Here is a 21754-nt window from a genome sequence, read left to right as displayed (position 1 = left end):
AGGTCACTGTTTAACTGTGTACAAGCAACATTCAGTTGCATCCCTAATGATAATGGTCATGTTTTTCTCCTACCATATGTACTGAAGGAAGTTCATGTTTTTCTTTAATGAATCCAATGTGTTTTAATTTTATTTTTTGCATCAAGAATATAAACTGTATAATTCCCAGCACAGAGTTGTGTGTTTTTCTTATTCCTCTCTGACTAAGCAGCAACCTCGTAATGAGAAGCATATGGCAGTGCCTACCTACAAGCTCTGGCCTACAGTGAATTCAACACAAATAAGCTTTCTTCACACACACACCTGGCTCAGAAGCAAAAACCACATACATGAACACCTGGTGCTTTGAGAAAAATATTAAGGAGTGTCATGATGCTTTTTGCCATCAAAGTGATTTGTCAGCCTTTCTGTTGGGGATATTGGTGGTGCTCTATGCATATATCCTCTGTAATTGTGTGGGGACCAAAAATGTCGACGAGACATCATTTTTTAGATCAGAACCAGGAACAAACCCTTCTAGAGTAAAAATAAATGGGACTTTGAAATAAGCACAGATTTGGCAAACAGTAGTAAATGTAATTGGTACTGATTGGTAAAAACTGATTTGCAAAACCTCCACTGCAATATAATTTATAACATATTAGACACATAATCAGTAAAGGTTCTGCACATAACTGGTTTGTTTGAAATGTTTCTGCTAGAAGAGATGGATAGAAATTGGACTTATTACCTTGTTTTCTCCTTTACAAACTGAATATGTAGAGATCTATGGTTATGTGTGAGGATTAATGACTCACAAATGAAAACTTGAGTGAAAAAAGGTACCATACTGTTGTAGAAGAAACCAATTTTGAAGATGTAATTTGATTATAAAGGTGCTTTGAGAAAGGTCAACATAATAATGTCTTTTGCTTAGTTTAATTATGCAGAGATTGACATATTTACACAAATAGATCACAAGGATATTTTAAGCACAGCGTGTCTCAAGATCACTGAAGTGGGACTAAGCCCACTCGAACACTGGTTCAGGAAAAGCTTAAGAAACAGAAAAAAGACCTCAGACTATTGCATGTAGGACATAAAATCTACAATAAACTTTACTGATCTCTGCTAAGATCTTAGTTGATGCCTCTTGTCGTCATTTACAAAAACGCATTTTCTCAGACAGGCAGGCTTAGATTTTATCCCCCAAATTTTAGCAGTTTCTAAGACTGTAGAGAAAAGTAATATGCAAACTGGTGAAGTCATCACTTCAGTGTTTGTAGAGGGAACTCCCTAACAGAGAACTCAGCACACCCCCACCCAGCCTAAGAACACACATCAAGTAGGTATAAAGGCACGCACACAAGTGAGGAGATGGAAAACTGATCTGCTCAGAGCCACCCTTGGTCTCATCGAGGCTGAGGCCGCAGAACCAGCTTGAATACAGTAAGCTGTCATGAAAGAGCCAGAAAACTGTACTCCATCTATCTCCTGCAAGCTTCCGCACGTTGTACTGTAAAATTAACACATGCTGGAGCATCATATATTCTCTTTTCATCCACCCACACGTGCGTTTACCTAGACATCTGAGTCCGGACGCAGAAAGCTGGAAGCCCTCGGGGCACAAGCAGTTGAAGCTTCCCTCAGTGTTGGAGCAGGTTCCAAACATGCAGATCTCAGAAGACTTAGAGCACTCATCAATGTCTGACAAAATATTAGAAATATCATGAGTTACAGTGTTTAGAAATTAAAACTTTGAATTCCACTTATTTCCTATATAGGCTGTCTCTTTACAGGAGGAATGATTTCTTTTCAGAATGACATGAAGGACCGAAACTGAAAAAATCAATGACTAGATAAATATTGATATTGTTTTATTTTACTTGACTATTCTATATTGTTTCTCCTTACAGACACTTTGGTTTGATTTTAGTCACTTTTGAACTGTCTTGCTTAGATTACTTATATCTGTAACACAATTTTATTCACCCCACCATCTGTTTGCAGACTTACGGTAATCAAAAAACGTTATGAAAAGAATGTGTTTAAAAGGCTTTAAATTGAAATGAAAAATACATTCAGTAAATATCCAACATCACAACCATGTTTAGGAACGTGATAAAACCGTATCCTCTGGAATTTTCTTAGAAATGCTTAGTTGCTCTCAAAATACTGCCCAACCTTAATCCATGCTTCCAAAATCTTATTTTGGAAGCACACTGCTTTGCTTCAATAATAAAGCAGGGATGCATTTATTTAAAAATTTGAAGAAATAAAACTGGAGAAAACCTCAAAAGAAAATATAAAAGAAATTAATAACAGTATAAAATGTATAATAATATATGATTTATTTGCATTTTCATGTATTTATTGAGCTATTGCTATAGCTTGACTACAGTGATTTCAGATGAAAATATATCCCATGAATGGTAGAATTAAATGCATTGGCTTTAAAATTGTGTTTCCTAGTCAAAATGAACTGCTGCAGAGAAGTCATTGAAGTTCCTCTCTGCTTTCAAGAATAGGAAAAGAAGCAGGAATGTGTTAGGGTCTGTTGTATATCCCTTCATCAGAACTGCTGCATAAACAATCCAAAGGTTCTGGCTCAGGCCCAGTCCAAAGCGACATTTTCCCTTCTTAGCAGAGCTTGATCAGATTTGTTCATGTGAGAATCTCCAAGTTCAGATTCACTGTACTGTGCATATATTTGATACTTCACCAATTGCTGCTGTTATTTGAAAGCATGAGCCTGTGTTTAATAGCCCTAGATCCCCAACGTACCTTTACATGTTTCTTCATGGAGATAGTAGCCAGCCTGGCAATTACACTTGTAGGTGCCATCCATATTTTGGCAAGTTCCTGCTCCACAAGTGCCTGGATTCACTGCACATTCATTGATGTCTGGGCAAAAATAAGAAATTTATAAGGGAATTAAGTAAAACTAGCAAAAGTTATGTTTAGAAACAGAAGAAGAAGAAGAAAAAGTACCTTTACAGACTCTGCCATCCAATGAGAGCTCATAGCCGTCGTTGCACACACACAGGAAGCTTCCCACTGCGTTGATGCACTGCCCGTTTCGACACAAGCCCCTCTGCGTGGAGCACTCATCGATGTCTGATCAAAATACAGAAATGCATTGGTGAATACGATGGCTCTCTGAGTATTTCTGTCACCCTCAATCAGGTGGACAGCAGTGCCCACCTATACAGTCGCCGTTGTGCGAGTTCTGAAAGCCGAGGTAGCACAGACAGTTGTAGGAGCCCACTGTGTTCTTACAGGTCCCGTTGCCACAGGGTTGCCTCTCACACTCATCCACATCTGAAACAGTTTTATCACAGACAGCATTTACATTTCTCACCTGAACTCAGACAAAACACGAACAAGTGCAAAGAAAAATAAAAAGGAACATACCGACACACATTGACCGGTCCGGAGTTGTTTTATAGCCATTGGGGCAGATGCAGCGGTAGCTTCCCAGCATATCAATGCACTGACCAGGATTACATATGCCAGGGTTCTCCAGGCACTCATTACGATCTGAAAATAATAGAAGGAAATTGTTAACACTGTGCTAAACTCTAATTGTTTTTAGAAAAAAAAAGGTTCTCATTTAATTTGTTTTGTAAAACATTTTTTACAGAAATAACAGCTAGCTTGTTGGCTCCCTTAACAAATCCTATAAAATAAATGTAAATGAAACCCTTTTTGATCTAGTCTTCACTTTTTAAGTGTGTTGAGTCATTTTTATTATTTTTAGTAATCCAGAACTTCCTATTTCCCAGGGTATAAATTCAGCCAGTCATCAAGTCATTCTTTATAATGGGAAAGACAAGAGAACACACCAATCAAGAAAGGCAGATTTGTATTCATCTTCAGAAAATAGCACTAATAAAAAATTTAAACTTACCCATATCTACAGTCAGAAGAACATTTCCAAAGTTCAAATCAACTGGAACTGTGCAAAAGGGGGGCTGGACAAGCACCTGAGTTTTTTTTGCTACCATGCACAGTTTTCAGGATGGTAAAGCAGGTTTAATAATAATAGCCTCACTCTTAGAGAACTGCAGTACATTTCTGAGTGTAAGATTATGCTAATGAGATAAAAGCCAAATTTATTTTAACTTTTACTCTTAAAATTACTTCAAACAGGAAACAAAAAAGGAAATTGAAGTTGCTTAAAATGTATTAAAAGAATCCCAAGACCATTTCAATTATCGTTGTTAGTAAAATATTTTAATTTGTGTATATATATTGCTAGTATGATACTAACATAAAATCACATGAGTCTGAGTCTGTTAGAAAGCATTCCAACCTAGAAGGCTTTCATCACGAGCCTGTTCCGTTCTTGGGAATTGCATGAAAAGCAGGAAGCAAAACAGGATGTTGATTTAACATTTCCTTATCACCCTGACAGCAACATGTTTCAGATATGCTGGAGCACATGTTCAACAGCTCAACACATGCTTTGCATTCTCTCCTTGTTACTATAAGGCCCGCCATGAAAAATTCTTACTTGACCCCAACTGTCACTGAGCTGCCTCTACTACTTTAACTTTGGCTTATTACAGGCAGGAAAATAAAGTTCAAAGACTTTCTCATAAGTTAGGAAGACAAGATAATTCTACAAGAAGACAGAACTCAGACTCTACCTAACTGAGGAAAAATGGTTTTCGGCTGCTTTCGCTAAAAGCGAATAGAAGTATCTGAAAAAACTCAAACCTTAAAGTAGAAGACAGATGAAGACCTGTCCTGCTGTTTTGGGGGTTAAAAACCTCTGTCACAATGCTCCGATTAGATGTGTGCAGCCATGTTTGCTTAAATAATATTTGATTCATTAGCAGGACTAATGGGGTCAGAAGGTTAAAGCCCCAGCAGTATCTAAAGCAAGTATTCTTTTTCTTCCAAAACATGTTAGTATTCAGGCAGTAACAAGTCATGCTTGTTATTGCCATGAATGGGGATAACTAGAGTGTGCAGACTCAGGGGAAGGTGAGTCTGTCACCAGGACAGAAGTTGCTGAGGTAGTTAAAAACTTCCCTGGTGGGTGGGCACCAGGAGTGGATGAGATGGCTATGAATGCTGTGGGGCTGTTGTGGTTGACAGGCCTCTTCAATGTCCAATGGAGGGCTGGGACAAGGCCTGTGGACCTGGCTGGTGGTCTCAATATTCCAGGAAGGGAACAAGAAAGTGCTTTCCATCACACTTTTTGGTCTGCCTGGGAAAATTGACTCTAGAACGCTGGACAGGAGGATCCGGGCAACTTTTTCTGAAGGTGCATTGTGGCTTCCGTCTATATGTTTAGCTGATCTAAAGAAGGCTTACAACCGTGTGTCCCAAGGTATTTTTTAACAGCTGCTGCAGGAGTACGGGATGCTGGGATCCTCTAACAAGGGCCATCTGGTCCTTGTTTATCCAAAGGGAACTTTATCTGTTCTCTGCATAAACCAGGCTTGTTTCTCTTGCATGCTGGACTCCACCAGGGCACTGGAGTGATTCACAGCCAAGTGTGAAGTGGCTGGGATGAGTCAGTTCCTCTAAGTCTGAGGCCACAATCAGTAAAGGGTGGACTGCTCCCTCTGGGTCAGCAGTCAGTCCCTGCCTCAACTGAAGGAGTTCAGGTATCTTGGTGTCTTGCTCACAAGTGATGATAGGAAACCTGGTCTTCTCCATGGTAACTTTGCTCTAAAATGCTATACTTTGCCAATTTTAACCCCCATTTCAAACTAATGCTTTGCCATTTTGTTCCTCCCTATTTCCATGTTGTTTATCTAAACAAGCCATTTTATGCCCCTGTATACCAGTTTGTTTCCTACAGTAATTACAATTTTATGACGGATTATGGAGACAATTATAAAGAGGCTTCAATTTCAGGTATAATTTAATTTGTTGTATATTATTTCCTGAAGATTTTACATTACATCCAGTTTCTTGTTTTCTAAACAAATGTTGGGACCCACAACCATGGTTACAACATGAAAGGCCAGTACAAACTTTCCAGGAACTTCCAAAATAAATTGCATTAACCTACACCCCCTTTCCAATGGTCCGACCTCTACCTCCCGGGACTCCGCTGAGAGACTGGCCGGAGAGGAACAGGTGCGCTAATGTCTCTTTGCTGGCAAAAAGACAAACTCTTCAAACTGGATCCAAGGGTGTCATAAGATCACGCGATTATATGCAAAGTTAAGTACGAGTGAATCACTGTTTGTGTACCTGGTGATTTCATTCATAAAGAGAGGAAATTAAGGTATAGGCATTGCTCTACTTTGTCTCTGAGGCCTGCAGGAGCAAACTGTGTCCCACAGGATTCCCCATAGAGACGCTGTCTCTACTAAGCCAAGTGGAGCAGTTTTCCCGGTCTGAGAGGACGACAACAGGAGCCGCATCCCGTGGTAACGTGCAGTGTGGTCAGCGGACAGAACAAGCCGTCTTCCAGGCACTGCTCCGGAGGTTAGCTGGAAGCTAACCGTTTGTTGACTGTGGATGTTTCTTCAAACTTCGTCGTCGCCCGGACAACTCCTCAACACGTTCACACGAGGTTTGGTGTTTGGGCAGAATAATATAGAAGTGATTTAGATTGAAATGATCTAAACGTTTTTCATTTTATGAAGTTTGGTTTTGTTTGTATTGAACTCAGCTATCTTGGTGCTAGCAGAATATCTGCAACACACGTACTCAGGTTTTGTTCTGTGTTTGTGGGTTTTTAAAGTTAAGACAAACTTTATTTAAAGGGTGATTTTAAACACAGAAGATTGATCATAACGCACTGTCCACGCTTATGCATTTTAACCCTTTTATTGATGGTATCTTTAAAGGTGTGTGTTTGATTCTGGTGCTAAACTATCAGCCTCCTTTGTTAGCTTCAACTGCTAACAGGTAAGGACACGTGTTTGCTGCCAAATAATATTTACCCAGAAAGGTTTAGTTTTCAATCCAGTAAATAATGTGTCCCTAACATCATTTTACTAAATTTGATAACTAAGTAAATACCATTAAGCCCCATTTCTCCAGAAAGAGTTTGGCTCTTTTCCAAAATATTCCCTTAAATGTTTTACCATTTCCCTTAATAATATTTCTTTAAATATTATTTTAATAAATACAGGCAGCTAATGAGACCCCGTTGAGAATTAGTCATCCAGAAGGTGGTTTTATTCAGCAGATCATTCTTAAAACATTATTTAATTAAAATAATATTTTATCTGATCTTGCATTATGAATGGTTGTCTAAATTAGTTCCAAGACTAACTTCACGTCACTTCCAGATTCTTCAAGATAATCCTTGGTTCTCAAACATAACAAACATTGCATGGTAATATTGCATCACTCTTTCGATCATGGTTTTCAAACATCTTTAATCAACTTGTTTATATTGAACATAGCCCTTTAGACTTCGTTATTCTTTAATTCTGCTTGGTAGTTTAGTTGGATTGTTTTAGCATAGTAAAGAGTTTGTTGATTGAAATATGTTTGACTTTGAGTTGACTTATTTTTGTTAATAAATTCTTGTATTTTAAGAAATTGTGTGAATTTATTCCATGTGTGTGTAGAGTTTATGCTGTTCAATAATGTCAGAGCTAGTCTCACACCTTTCTATTTTGTCCTAATACCATCGCCTTACTGGGCTGGTATTCACAGGACAACCCTTAACAGACCGAAATATTATTTGATAAAATATTAATATTAAATATTAAATAATATTCTCAGATTCATAATCATAACACAAATGACATAACTCGAAGCAACCCCCTGCTGTTAGTGAATGTTTATGAATGTCATGCAACCATGCGTCCTTCCTTTAAAGAAGATAAAAAATTATCTTTAAATCCTTGTCTTTCAAAGCAGGTACGAACTGACAGGTTTGGTACCTAATTTACCATGGTAAATTGCTCCTGCAAAAGTCTGATATGAAACCAACATAACTGCAAAAATATAAAATGGCAAAGGGACAAAATGACCAGCAACCTTCACAACTAAAAGGTCCACCCTTTAAAATACAAATCTGTCTAATTTTAATAACCCATTAGAAACATTAGCATTGCATTGAAGTTGACAATCATTATTTTAAGCAGTGTTAGGAATAACCTTTATTAATATGCTTATAGCCGTTTTTCCCATTTATACTATAGTGAAATAAAATATAAGTTCTAATGTTTCCCTTTTGTTACATTAGGATAAGAATGCTCATCGACACACATTACAAGGATAAATGGCCCAAGGTTTGTCATAAATGACCTGAGGCTGGGGCACTGGGGTAGATAGTGGAGCAGCTGGTATAACTGGGTTGATTAGAAACCTACAGCACACTTAGATTAAGTATGGACACCAGCTACTACACAATCTAACAGATAGACACCACAATGGTAACACATAGACTACTGATAATCACTGATGGAGGGAACATCCATTGCTTTGGAGTGCCAGATATAAAAACTATATGTGACCTTCTATTGAGGCTATTCGTCATGCTCTAACAGACGGTGACAGTCCGAGACGGGAGCCTCAGCACTGATCTCTGTAATCATTCCTCTGCCTTAAATTAGATTAAAGGAGCTAAAAGTTAGAAACTGGTTGAGATTCGTTCCTTTAAGAGTCTTTAGATAGAAGCGGTGACTGTTTCCGGGGTCCAAGTATCGGTGGGGCTCCGAGGCCTCTGACCGCCAACAGGGTGCGGTAACACGGACAGCCGGGAATCTGAATTTTGTGTTGTAATTCAAGATATTCTGAAACAATGATTATTAAAAGATTTTATGAACTAAAGTGGTATTGCGTATCAAAGCCTTTAATCTTAGCAACAGCACTGAATATGAAATTCTAGCATCTTGACAGCCCAACTGGCTATTTTAGCGTTACCTTACTAAAAAAACATTTGAAGCCCTGCAGCCTTACCCAGACACTGTCCAGTGGGGGTGAAGCGATATCCAGCTTTACATTCGCAGCGGTAGCTTCCTGGCATGTTCAAACAATCTGCGTTCTGCTGGCACACCGGTCCATTCTGACACTCATCAATATCTGGCATCCACAAAGACACCATATTTACACAGATTAGATTATATCTAATCTAAAATAATTCACTAGCTTTGTTTAGAAAACTCTGCCGTGTTTCTCAGACCCACAATGTGAGAGGGGACATTACCTTCACAAATCAGCAACTTGTCGTTGTAGATGAAGCCAACAGGGCACTCGCATCTGAAGCTGCCAATCATGTTGATGCACACCCCGTTCTCACACACACCAGGGATTTCCCTGCACTCGTCGATATCTGTTGACGAGAACACAAATGGTTTAGATTAAAAAGTTATTTTCTATAAACAAGCATTAGAATTGTAAAATCTTACCAATAACCCGTCCTGTAGTGATGTCAATATAATATCCTGGCCTCTCACTGCCACAGAGGATCGCAAACTCATCTAAGTGTAGATAAATTATAAATTAAAGAAAGCTGTTTCTTAATAATACAGGAATAGATGTTGGCATCAGAGCTCACCAGTGCTGGGCACAGGGCATTGTTCACAGGGTTTGTTCCAAGCACGGCCGATGTTGTAGGAGCAGCAGCACATCTTTTTAGTCATGTTGAAGGTCAGCTCTCCATCACAGGTCCTGTTGTCTGAGTAAAAGTTCCTGTAGCAGTAGCTCTTCCTCATGTCTTTGGGCGTGTATGGGGGAAAAAAAACAGCCAAATGTAAATTTGCCACCACAGGAAAGAGTTGTTTTACTGCTCCTGTGGAGCATGCAGACTCACCAATGCAATTGTGACCAAAGTTGACCCGCATGTAGTCAGCAGGGCAGACGCAGGTGTAGTTGCCGATCATGTTGTAGCAGATGCCGGGGCCGCATGTTCCAGGTTGTTCGCACTCATCAATATCTTCACAGGAAACAGAGAGGGAATTTTGTTATACATGTCTGATTTAAACTTGTGAATTGTTCAAATACATACACTCACCAGCCGTATATTAGGTACACCTGTCCAACTGCTCGTTACCGCAAATTTCTAATCAGCCAATCACATGGCAGCAACTCAATGCATTTAGGCATGTAGACATGGTCAAGCATCTCTAGGGTTTATAGAGAATGGTCCAAAAAAGAGAGAATATCCATTGAGTGGCAGTGGGCACAAATGCCTTGTAGATCCCAGAGGTCAGAGGAGAAGAGCCAGACTGGTTCCAGTTGATAGAAAGGCACCAGTAACTCAAATAACCACTCGTTACAACCAAGGCATGCAGAAGAGCATCTCTGAACGCACAACATGTCAAACTGAGGTGGATGGGCTACAGCAACAGAAGACCTCGCCAGGTGCCACTCCTGTCAGCTAAGAACAGGAAACTGAGGCTACAATTCACACAGGCTCACCAAAATAGAAGATTGGAAAAACGTTGCCTGGTCTGATGTGTCTCCACTTCTGCTGCGACATTCAGATGGTGGGGTCAGAATTTGGCGTCAACAACATGAAAGCATGGATCCATCCTGCCTTGTATCAACGGTTCAGGCTGGTGGTATAATGGTGTGGGGGATATTTTCTTGGCACATTTTGGGCCCCTTAGTACCAATTGAGCATCGTGTCAACGCCACAGCCTACCTAAGTATTGTTGCTGACCATGTCCATCCCTTTATGACCACAGTGTACCCATCTTCTGATGGTTACTTCCAGCAGGATAACGCACCATGTCATAAAGCACAAATCATCTCAGACTGGTTTCTTGAACATGACAATGAGTTCACTGGACTCAAATGGCCTCCACAGTCACCAGATCTCAATCCAGTAGAGCACCTTTGGGATGTGGTGGAACGGGATATTCGCTTCATGGATGTGCAGCAGACAAATCTGCAGCATCTGTGTGATGCTATCATGTCAATATGGACCAAACTCTCTGAGGAATGTTTCCAGTACCTTGTTAAATCTATACCACGAAGGATTAAGGCAGTTTTGAATGCAAAAGGGGGTCCAACCCGGTACTAGCAAGGTGTACCTAATAAAGTGGCAGGTAAGTGTATATCACAATCAATAAATAAATAACAATGGGCTATTTCTAATTCTTGATTATGTAAGTTACACAAACCAATAGAATTTGCTTGTATTAGGCTGTAAATGTAAAAAATTTGATTAACCCGACATTTGATAAGATTTCAGGCAGTAAAAAAATGGATGATAGTAAATAAATCACTTTTTATAGAGAAAACCCTCTGAACATGAAAGGTACTTTACATTGTCAAAAAGGTGAGACCCAAAATGTGAAGCTCTATCTCGATGTTTTAAGTTTACAGTTTAGATTTTTGAAATTTTTTGAAATCTTTTGAAACAATGCATTATCTTGAGATACAGCTCATAGTTTACAAGGCAATGCCAAGGTGTCTGTTTAGCTCTTATAGGACAGTACTAACTTAAATAGGTAGAGATGCATCATTCAGGCTTTTATTTTTTTTTTACCTACTTATGACAGTTTATTTATTTAATTCATTTCATTGAAATGATGTCACAACAAATTTCTTCTCAAACAAACAGATTGAAGTAAGCTACACAAGTGTTTAATTACATAAATCCACGATAAGACAGATTGAAATTTAGTTACATATTCCTACATTCATTCCGAGTTAGAATACAATGCATTCAAAGTCAGTTTATAACCCCTAATGGTAAAGCCCAGCCAATTGGATCAAGTCAACGAGTTTGCAGCAATTTCTCCACCTGTGCAAGCATGTGGCAACAAAAGAAGGTTGCTCAATAACTATTTTTTTTCTATGTGTGACTTGCTAATTTCAATTTTGGTGATTTGTCTGAGGACTGTAAGACATATGAACTTACCTGTGTATTCCTTGCTTTAATTCAACAGTTTAATGTAAGTAACATTGACCATAAGATGAAGAATATCCTACAGGTTCCTTAAAAGAGGTTGTTAGTTTTGAACCCAACAGAAAACTAAGGTTCCTTGAAATTTTCCACTTAAGATTTAGAGAACAGACTGTTTGATGTGACTGAAAAATGTGAGTTATCACATTTGATGCATCAGAGGAAGGGTAAAAGAAATTTAGATTTATCGGTTGGCAATACCTGAAAGTGGGTATTTTTTGTGTTAATTAGCAAATAAGTCACAATTGAATTATATATTTTGGGACAATCATTCTAGGTTTTCTATTCAACAGCATTACATTTGGTTTCGAGCTCTTTGAAGTGAAGACAGTGTGATGGTCATAATTTGGATTGCAACAACGTTTTAAAGTTGTACATTCACAGAATGGTAACTAAAAGCTAGCATTTTGTTGGCCTCAGGTTTGTGACTTTTATCTTTCAAAATTTTTTAAGCAGCCAAATCAGGTAAAAAAAAATCTTTCTATGGATGAAATGTCTAAAATGATGTCCAGATGCTGTTATACTCTTCGTACTAACTAATCAACCCAGTGGTTGTTTGTATTCAAAATTTATAATCTATTTACATTTCAAATAAAATCCAGACATCCACACAAAACCCCAGTTTTGCAAATGTGATGTAATTTCCTTTAAGGTACAAGTGGAGAAACTACCTGTCAGCAACTTGGAAACTTGTCCCACACGATCAATGCTAATCCTTCAAACTGAAAATGACTTGACCCTAATTATAGTCACTAACAGCCCTATTTAGTTACAGCCATTTCTCAATCAACATTACTGCAGAAAAACAAAAAAGCAATAATTCACTTTTTTCAGTTTGAGGTTAAGAGGATGTGCTGTCCTCGTATGCTTTAAAAGTTCCAGCAAACAAACACATGCAGATAAAAATGTCACCAGGCAAATGTGATTGTCCCACCCAGGGGCTCCTCCTTTCCTCTCTGGTCCTATTGTTGTTTTATAAAGAGCTTTTATATTTATATTTTCCCCTCAACCTTCCATTATTCTCATTTTCTATCATCTTTGACCTGCCTTTCAGAAATTGAGAAACCTCCCTCAAGATAGGGCTGACCACATCAGAGTCTTACCCCTCCTCTGTACATAGCTACGAACTCATAGCTATGAGTGTTCCCTGCTTGTAGGGGGTGCGTACATATATGTGCACATGTTTAATACCTTCACAGACTCTGGTGTCAAGATTCAGGGCAAAGCCTCTTGGACATTCACACTGAAAACTGCCAAATGTGTTGATGCACCGTCCTCCCTGGCACAGACCAGGCAGTTCTTGACACTCATTGATGTCTGCAAAGAAGGAAACAGAAAATATTCAGTGGCGCCTTATGTAGCTGTGGGCTTGTAGACAAATGACAGTATTTCTTTGTCTGACCTTCCAAGATGACTGTGATAGGGTTTGGTCTGAAGCCTTCTCCTCCAGGACAGAGTATCTTGTACTCAGCTGCAACATATAATGCCAAATAACAATAAACACCAGCCACACAACACACAAACACCAGTAAAGTTTGCTGCGTTCCAGGATCGGCTGGGAACAGTTGCCTGAAAATAGGTCACATAAAAGATGCTTTTTTTCTAATAACATGTCTCAGATCTGCCAGCGATCATCGGAGTCTGGTGGACTAGATACAACTGCGACTTCACAGAGATAACTTTCTGTTCTTGTCCCAGCAGTGAGTGTTTCCTCAAGCAGAAAGGGATGAGTCACTGCCTGCATTGTTTTGGACCATCTGGTGGTAATTTCCATGTTAGCAGGATAAAGCAGTCTCATCTTTACTAGCAGCAACAATTAGAGCGAACCTTCATCACACGGCATGAAAACATCTAACTCTGGAAAGTCAGATTTATATTGGTGTTGTTAAATTCTGGAGTTACTGCTGGAAAAGGGAAAGAAAATAGGGGAAGAGGACAGAACTGCAGAGGCAACGGGTATAAAACATGCATTTACTTTTAAATCCGATTGTTAAAATGTTAGCAAATATTATGTACTTTGAAAGGCCAGCCTATTTCAAATTAAAATGGCTCATGTTTGATTACTTTCCAAAGTTGACTTTCCTTATGATTCAACACCGGACAAATAATTAACACCTTAGAAATACATGTGAATCCTGAGCTTTAAAATAAGTTTAAAGAGGAAAAAACTCAGCATTGGCCTGAATAAAGCACACAGTAAAAGATTCTCACACATTTGGATTTTTTTAGAAATTTATATTTATCTAGACAAGAATTCTAGATTGTTTGAATAGTTTTCTAAACATTCGATCACAAAACATTTATGCTGTTGGGTTTATCTCATGTTCTACATAAATAAAACAACAATGGAGTTGACTTCTGACTCAGTGGTGTGAACTATTTTACAAAATGTTTTTGACATAAAAAGTACCTTAGATTCCATCTATTGTAAAATGTAAACTGTATTATCCTACACTAGATACATATTTGTTTTAGTACTGTACAGGTCCTTCTCAAAATATTAGCATATTGTGATAAAGTTCATTATTTTCCATAATGTCATGATGAAAATTTAACATTCATATATTTTAGATTCATTGCACACTAACTGAAATATTTCAGGTCTTTTATTGTCTTAATACGGATGATTTTGGCATACAGCTCATGAAAACCCAAAATTCCTATCTCACAAAATTAGCATATTTTATCCGACCAATAAAAGAAAAGTGTTTTTAATACAAAAAAACGTCAACCTTCAAATAATCATGTACAGTTATGCACTCAATACTTGGTCGGGAATCCTTTGGCAGAAATGACTGCTTCAATGCGGCGTGGCATGGAGGCAATCAGCCTGTGGCACTGCTGAGGTCTTATGGAGGCCCAGGATGCTTCGATAGCGGCCTTTAGCTCATCCAGAGTGTTGGGTCTTGAGTCTCTCAACGTTCTCTTCACAATATCCTACAGATTCTCTATGGGGTTCAGGTCAGGAGAGTTGGCAGGCCAATTGAGCACAGTGATACCATGGTCAGTAAACCATTTACCAGTGGTTTTGGCACTGTGAGCAGGTGCCAGGTCGTGCTGAAAAATGAAATCTTCATCTCCATAAAGCTTTTCAGCAGATGGAAGCATGAAGTGCTCCAAAATCTCCTGATAGCTAGCTGCATTGACCCTGCCCTTGATAAAACACAGTGGACCAACACCAGCAGCTGACACGGCACCCCAGACCATCACTTACTGTGGGTACTTGACACTGGACTTCTGGCATTTTGGCATTTCCTTCTCCCCAGTCTTCCTCCAGACTCTGGCACCTTGATTTCCGAATGACATGCAGAATTTGCTTTCATCCGAAAAAAGTACTTTGGACCACTGAGCAACAGTCCAGTGCTGCTTCTCTGTAGCCCAGGTCAGGCGCTTCTGCCGCTGTTTCTGGTTCAAAGGTGACTTGACCTGGGGAATGCGGCACCTGTAGCCCATTTCCTGCACACGCCTGTGCACGGTGGCTCTGGATGTTTCTACTCCAGACTCAGTCCACTGCTTCCGCAGGTCCCCCAAGGTCTGGAATCGGCCCTTCTCCACAATCTTCCTCAGGGTCCGGTCACCTCTTCTCATTGTGCAGCGTTTCCTGCCACACTTTTTCCTTCCCACAGACTTCCCACTGAGGTGCCTTGATACAGCACTCTGGGAACAGCCTATTCGTTCAGAAATGTCTTTCTGTGTCTTACCCTCTTGCTTGAGGGTGTCAATAGTAGCCTTCTGGACAGCAGTCAGGTCGGCAGTCTTACCCATGATTGGGGTTTTGAGCGATGAACCAGGCTGGGAGTTTTAAAGGCCTCAGGAATCTTTTGCAGGTGTTTAGAGTTAACTCGTTGATTCAGATGATTAGGTTCATAGCTCGTTTAGAGACCCTTTTAATGATATGCTAATTTTGTGAGATAGGAATTTTGGGTTTTCATGAGCTGTATGCCACAATCATCCGTATTAAGACAATAAAAGACCTTAAATATTTCAGTTAGTGTGCAATGAATCTAAAATATATGAATGTTAAATTTTCATCATGACATTATGGAAAATAATGAACTTTATCACAATATGCTAATATTTTGAGAAGGACCTGTATGTATATTTTCATTCTGATGTCTGTTTAAGTTGCAAAGTTTTATTTGGCATTTAAAGTGGAACTAAACCCCATTCAAAACAATATCTCCAACCCTAGACAAATTTGGAAAAATGCCACCAAAGTGGGCTGGGCCAAGTGTGGGGAAGAGTGGAGGGGGTTAAGCAGGGGTGTAGTCAGGAGGACGAGGAAAAGTGGCAGCTAGCTTAATTTGGTATATTGAAAAATGGAGAGTGAGCAGAGCGACATTAGTAATTTTACCACAGATAGATCTTTTGAGGTGGAGGATTTCTCATCCCCCTCGTCACCAGAGGTTAAGAGAGGCTTTTTGGAGCCCAGCCGGCCTGAGCCTTATCAGTTCTAGACTCTGACTTGGCGATGCCCGCAGCCAGCGCTGCCAAGGCAGTGGGCGAGTAATTCCAACTCCTGACTCGCCACAGGGCGTGTCTGAGTAAGAGGATTTTAAACCTGAATGCGGGGGCTGTGGCGTAAGCATACACCTAGCTGTACCGTTTGAACCAATAGGAAAATTCAACGGCAGTAACCACCGTTCAACCCAAAGAGGACAGCACTAACAGTTTTAGAAGAAATATTGCAGAATTAAACAAGTTTACATAAAAAATAACACTGTAACATAAAGATAGCACACTTAAGACCCAGTTTTGTACAGTTTATCAGCAAAAAGTTGATTTGGGGTTTAGTTCCTCTTTAAACCAGACCCAGTGCAAGAATCTCGACCTAACCGGGTCGAAAGGCATAAAAGACAATTGAATTTCACTTTTTTGAGTTTTTTGAATGACTGTGCATTTTATATCAGTAACTAGTAAACTGAAAAAAAAATTAAGTTGTAATATGCCAAATCAATAATAAAGATGTTTTTTTTAAATATGTCAATGTTAAAAATGGATAATTCTTCAAAAATTCAGATTTTTTAAGTTAAAACAAAATTTGCATGACAAATACAGTTCTGGACAATAATGATTACTGCTTTTGTGTTATCCATCCCATATCTGTTTTTGTCCCCATATAATTAAAGAAATGGAAATAGACGCATAACATCTGAGATGATCTTACATGTGATGTCTATGTGCATGACTTTATAGATATGGATACATAGTTCAGTAGTGGGAGTGTTTGTGTCTTATTTGTGTGTTACCAAACTCTTCTGTTTGGCTTTATATCTTTATGTCTATGTATAGTGTTGACTCACTTGAGTTTCCAGAGGGGCATAATTCACATGGACTCCCCCAGCCGTGGCCCTCGGAGCAGCAGCAGGATGCCTTGGAAACTCCAACTCCAATCTCATTGGAGCAGTCCAAACTCTCAGATGCATCTCCCCGGGAACGAACATCCCGGTAGCAGCTGCCAGTACGGGTGTCTACACACACACACACACACACACACACACACACACACACACACACACACAGATAGTTTCAGGTACATCTCTGGATTTTCTTCCAGGCTAATCTGACAACAAACATCACTGATCTGTTGGGACAACATGATGAGTCTCACCTACACAGCCTGCCCGAGTGGGGTTCAGCTCAAAGTCGGGTGGGCAGTTACAGATGTAGTTTCCAGGGATATTAACACAGATTCCACTCAAACAAATAGCTGGATCTGCACATTCATTGATATCTGAGTGGAAAACAAATAGAAGTTGATGAAATTCACCTATTCCTCTTTATCTTGTCAGTTAAGGTTCCCTTTTCAATATGTCTTACCAGTGCAGTTGCCTCCAGTCCTGTCCAGCTCGTAACCAATGTTGCACTGACATCTGAAGAGTCCTGGAATATTCTGGCAGCGTCCATTGACACAGATATCAGCAAAGGTACATTCATCTATGTCTGCGGGAGAGAGAAAGACATAGAGATGGACTCAGCGGTGAGGGAGTTTATTCAGTTTATTGTAGGTTAATTTATACCAGAGCCTCTTCAGTAGCTGTCATGTGTGTGTACATGTGTCACATAATCCTAACTGTGTGAATTATTCATCCCACTAAAACCACCCTTACAAAAATTTACTATCAATACATATTTTCCAGTAGAAGTAAAAGGGCTAAAAACCTGTCTAAAGCAAATGGACAATATCGCAAAACCATGTTTGTAGTTTAGAGTTAAAAGGTTTTAGGTGCTGTCACTTGTTTGCTACTTTCCCATGTATGGCATAGTGAAAAACATACGTTAAGTGGGTCTAAAGGTGAGTGAGGATTTAATTATGTCAAACATCCATTCCTGTTACTTTGTTTTATTGTGTGTGTTGCGTTTGGTGCACTTCTGTTAAAAAAATGGAATGTATTCTGGAATAAATGCTGTGAAATTCACAGTGCTGCGTCAGAACCAGGTCCATTACTTTTCCAGGGTGTCACCATCTCCTTTATTATATTTTACTTTATTTTCAGATTTACAGATTAACTGACTGTCTGGGAATTAAATTTCAAAACTCTTTGGGTGCCCCCAAGACGTCAATTAATGTTAATTATTAGCCAAATAATCCAAAAGTAGTTCATCCTGTCAGCTTAACTCATTTTCAAGCACCCAGCATGTTGAGGTAAGTGAAATGTCTGAATAACGTACTGAGATTAATTCATGTTTTAATGGGTCATTACTGCGATATTTGAGTCACAGAGTAGTCTTCTATTTTGTAGCAGTGAAAGACTGTATATGTGCAAAACGTTTTGTATACACAGTGTTTGAGAGGTGTAGTGCTATTGTGGTAGACATTTTCTAGTCCAACCCTGGATCAGTTGGTAATCAAACCGTGTATGCTGCCATATCAAATGCTTTGTAAATTTATGTGGGAGCATTATTTTGCTATCACATCTTCCAACACCAGTAAAACAAAAAGCAAATATTCAACAGTTTGATGGGAGTATTACAAAAACCCCATCAGAAAATGGTCAGATACTAGTCTGAAAACAAATGAAAAATCTGTCAAAAAGAGCTTCAGAATCCTGAAAAAATATTGACAAAGTTAAAAGATTAGAAACAAAACTGAATAGACAAATGTAAAGAAAGGCTTTTGCACAGCACTGTATTAAACTGCATGTCTAATTTATAAAACATGAACAAAAAGTTTTTATTTATGTGTAATTAATGGAAAACAGACATTGACGTCTAATATCAGTGATTTCTTGGCACTTTAAATGATAAACAAATTATTAGAAGTGAGAAAACGTCTCTCACAGTTTATCGATAAGTTATGACATATAACTTTTCAGTGATTAAAGTCATCATTTCAGTATTGAGTGTGATGCTGAAACAGCAAATCATCCATATTTCAAAACATAACGAGGCAAGATTCACTTCTGTCAGTCCAAAATAAACAACTGAAACCACTTTAATAATAAACACATTGAGTACTTCCTGAATCCCAAACACTGTCTTATGAGTTCCATTTGAAGGCACCATCTATTTGGACCGGCTATTTCTTTAAACAGTAGAACAAACAGCCATTCACAATAATGAATACACAATGTTTTTACCACTTGTAACAAATATTATCACAGATTTAGGTTCCAGGACAGAAATATTTAGCAGTGCCTTACCCTCGCAGGCCTTCCCATCAGGAGTGGTGATGAAGCCCATGTCACACTCACAACGGAAACCTCCGGGCAGATTCAGACAGTGGCCATTTTCACACAGGTTGCCATTCTCTGCACACTCATCGCTGTCTGCAGAGGTGATCAGACACACTTTATTGTAGTTCAGATTTAAAAAAAAATAAGATGTAACTTATGTTTTTTTGGTTTGCTTGTGTGACCTGAGCAGTAGAATCCATCTCCTGAAAAACCTTCCTTGCAGGCACAGCGATATGAACCCATGGTGTTGAGACAGTCGGCATTGCTGCTGCACATATGTGTCCCATTTGAACACTCATCCAGGTCTAAAGCGAAGCAAAAAAAACTCTTAAATGTATTTTGCATTCTGCACTTTTTTTGTTAAAAATGTCCATCTCTGAGATCCTTTTTATTCTCTGTTAAGTATGTTAATTTCATAGAGACAAAGTACAAAAAATGTCTAGTGTCTCTTTATAAATGTAAAAATAATGTACAAAACGGGTGAGGAGAAGAGTTTAAAACACGTTACATGTGTATGCAACTGGACTGAGTCACATACAGGACCTAAGAAAAATGATTATTATGTGTATGTACAGCTTATGTATACATTAGACTGATTTTGTTATTTTCTTTTTGTTTTTTTATTGGTTTTCATTTACAGAGGAAAACTAGACCACAAAATAAAATTTTACCGAACTATATCTAAACCGAAAACAAATCGTAAAAGGCTCACAATGGACATTCTTTTATCATGTTTTTGTTTTCATATATTTATAAAGCATGCATTTACATGCACATCTCTAAATTTAAACGTCCTCATAAAGTTACATTTCTTTCAGTATTTCAGTTCAAAAACTCAAACTCATATTTTACATAGATTCAGTACAGAAAGTTTTAAATATTTCAAGCTTTTATTTCTGTAAATTTTGATGATATAGCTTACAGCTTATAAAATCCCATATATGAGTTTCTTATCAAGCTTGAATATTTGGACCAATACCAGCAGAAGAAATGGCTCCCCAAATCATCACTCACTGCGAAAGCTTCCTACTAGACTAACTTGGATTCTATGTTTCTCTACTTTTCCTCCAGGAACCATGAATAAGAAAAAATGCAAGTTTGCCTTCACATTGACTATATTGGATCATTCAAAAGTAGTCCAGTCTTCCGATGTTGCCTCTGGTTGGAGAGTGGCTTAACACAGGTAATGCATTAGTTGTACCCCATGTCTTTAATAGATCTGTGTGTGGTGGCTATTGAAGCACCGACTCCAGCTGCAGTTCATGCCTTGTGAATCTCCTACAAACCATTGAAGAGGCTTTGTATCATAATCATCTGAAGGCTGTTATTACCCTTTTTGATTTTTAACCACACTTTTTCCTTCAACTCAACTGTCCAAAAATGTGCTTGGACAGAGCACTCTGTGAACAGCCATCTTCTTCAGAATTGACCTTCCATGCTTTACTCTCTTTGTGGAAGGTTTCAGTGCCTGTGTACTGGATATCTGTCACGTCAGCAGTCTTTCTCATGATGGCGTAGGCCATAATATGGCCTCATCATTTCTGTGTCAAAAGCATTCTTTATTACCCGCAGCATAGGCGCAGGGGTAAAGCACACAACCAATGTCATGACGCAGACATCAAGGGTTCGAGTCCCGGCATCGTTGACCTCTGCTGCATATTTTTCCCCTTTCTCTTTACACCCCATTTCCTGTTGGACAACTTACAAAATAAAGGCCACTAGTGCCATAACAGTAATAAAAACAACATTTATTTTTATTTTTCCCATGTAATGATAAACTTTCTGATAAAACTGAGTTTTGGTTCTCATTAACTGTAATTCATAATCATAAAAATGTATAGTATTTAAACACTTAAAATCTGTGTAATAAAACTATTTAGTAAGAATTTTACCTTTTTAAATGAAGCACTGCGATAAACAAAGTTTTTCCATGATATTCTAATTTACTAAAATACACCTGCATATGAAAAATATTAAAAACAGTACCACATTGCCTCTGTATGCCTATTTCATAGAATTACCTGTGCATTTGAGACCATTTCCAATCCACCCTGGAGCACAGTTGCATTTGAAGCTGCCCGCTGTGTTGGTGCAGGTCGCATGCCTATCGCAGTTGTGGGCTCCAATCTCGCACTCGTTGATATCTGATGAAAAGGAAAAGAAATCCAAGTAAAGAAAAAAGAACTAACCAGGCTCTGATGGTCTGCTGATTTGGGTCCTTTGTCTTATTACACTGGGGTTTTTGGCACGGTGA

The 21754-nt window shown here is 38.8% G+C and overlaps 1 protein-coding gene across 1 annotated transcript in view; it reads right to left on the bottom strand.

Annotated features, from left to right (window-relative positions):
* The window catches only part of fbn1 (fibrillin 1), a 101161-nt gene that overhangs the window by 19736 nt on the left and 59671 nt on the right, over positions 1-21754 (bottom strand). The window contains exons 33-50 of the mRNA XM_047362738.1: positions 21522-21644; positions 19683-19805; positions 19468-19593; positions 17645-17767; positions 17436-17558; positions 17128-17295; positions 13227-13295; positions 13016-13141; positions 9722-9844; positions 9467-9625; positions 9318-9389; positions 9116-9241; positions 8869-8991; positions 3394-3519; positions 3184-3300; positions 2971-3096; positions 2764-2883; positions 1561-1686 (exon numbers count right to left, since the gene is read on the bottom strand). Of these exons, the coding sequence (XP_047218694.1) occupies positions 1561-1686; positions 2764-2883; positions 2971-3096; positions 3184-3300; positions 3394-3519; positions 8869-8991; positions 9116-9241; positions 9318-9389; positions 9467-9625; positions 9722-9844; positions 13016-13141; positions 13227-13295; positions 17128-17295; positions 17436-17558; positions 17645-17767; positions 19468-19593; positions 19683-19805; positions 21522-21644 (2199 nt within the window). The remainder of the gene's footprint in view (positions 1-1560; positions 1687-2763; positions 2884-2970; positions 3097-3183; positions 3301-3393; positions 3520-8868; positions 8992-9115; positions 9242-9317; positions 9390-9466; positions 9626-9721; positions 9845-13015; positions 13142-13226; positions 13296-17127; positions 17296-17435; positions 17559-17644; positions 17768-19467; positions 19594-19682; positions 19806-21521; positions 21645-21754) is intronic.

Source organism: Girardinichthys multiradiatus, chromosome 4, assembly GCF_021462225.1.
Source record: "Girardinichthys multiradiatus isolate DD_20200921_A chromosome 4, DD_fGirMul_XY1, whole genome shotgun sequence".
NCBI lineage: Eukaryota > Metazoa > Chordata > Actinopteri > Cyprinodontiformes > Goodeidae > Girardinichthys > Girardinichthys multiradiatus.
Note: the sequence above shows the minus strand (reverse complement) of the source record. Positions and strands in the feature narration are given on the sequence as shown.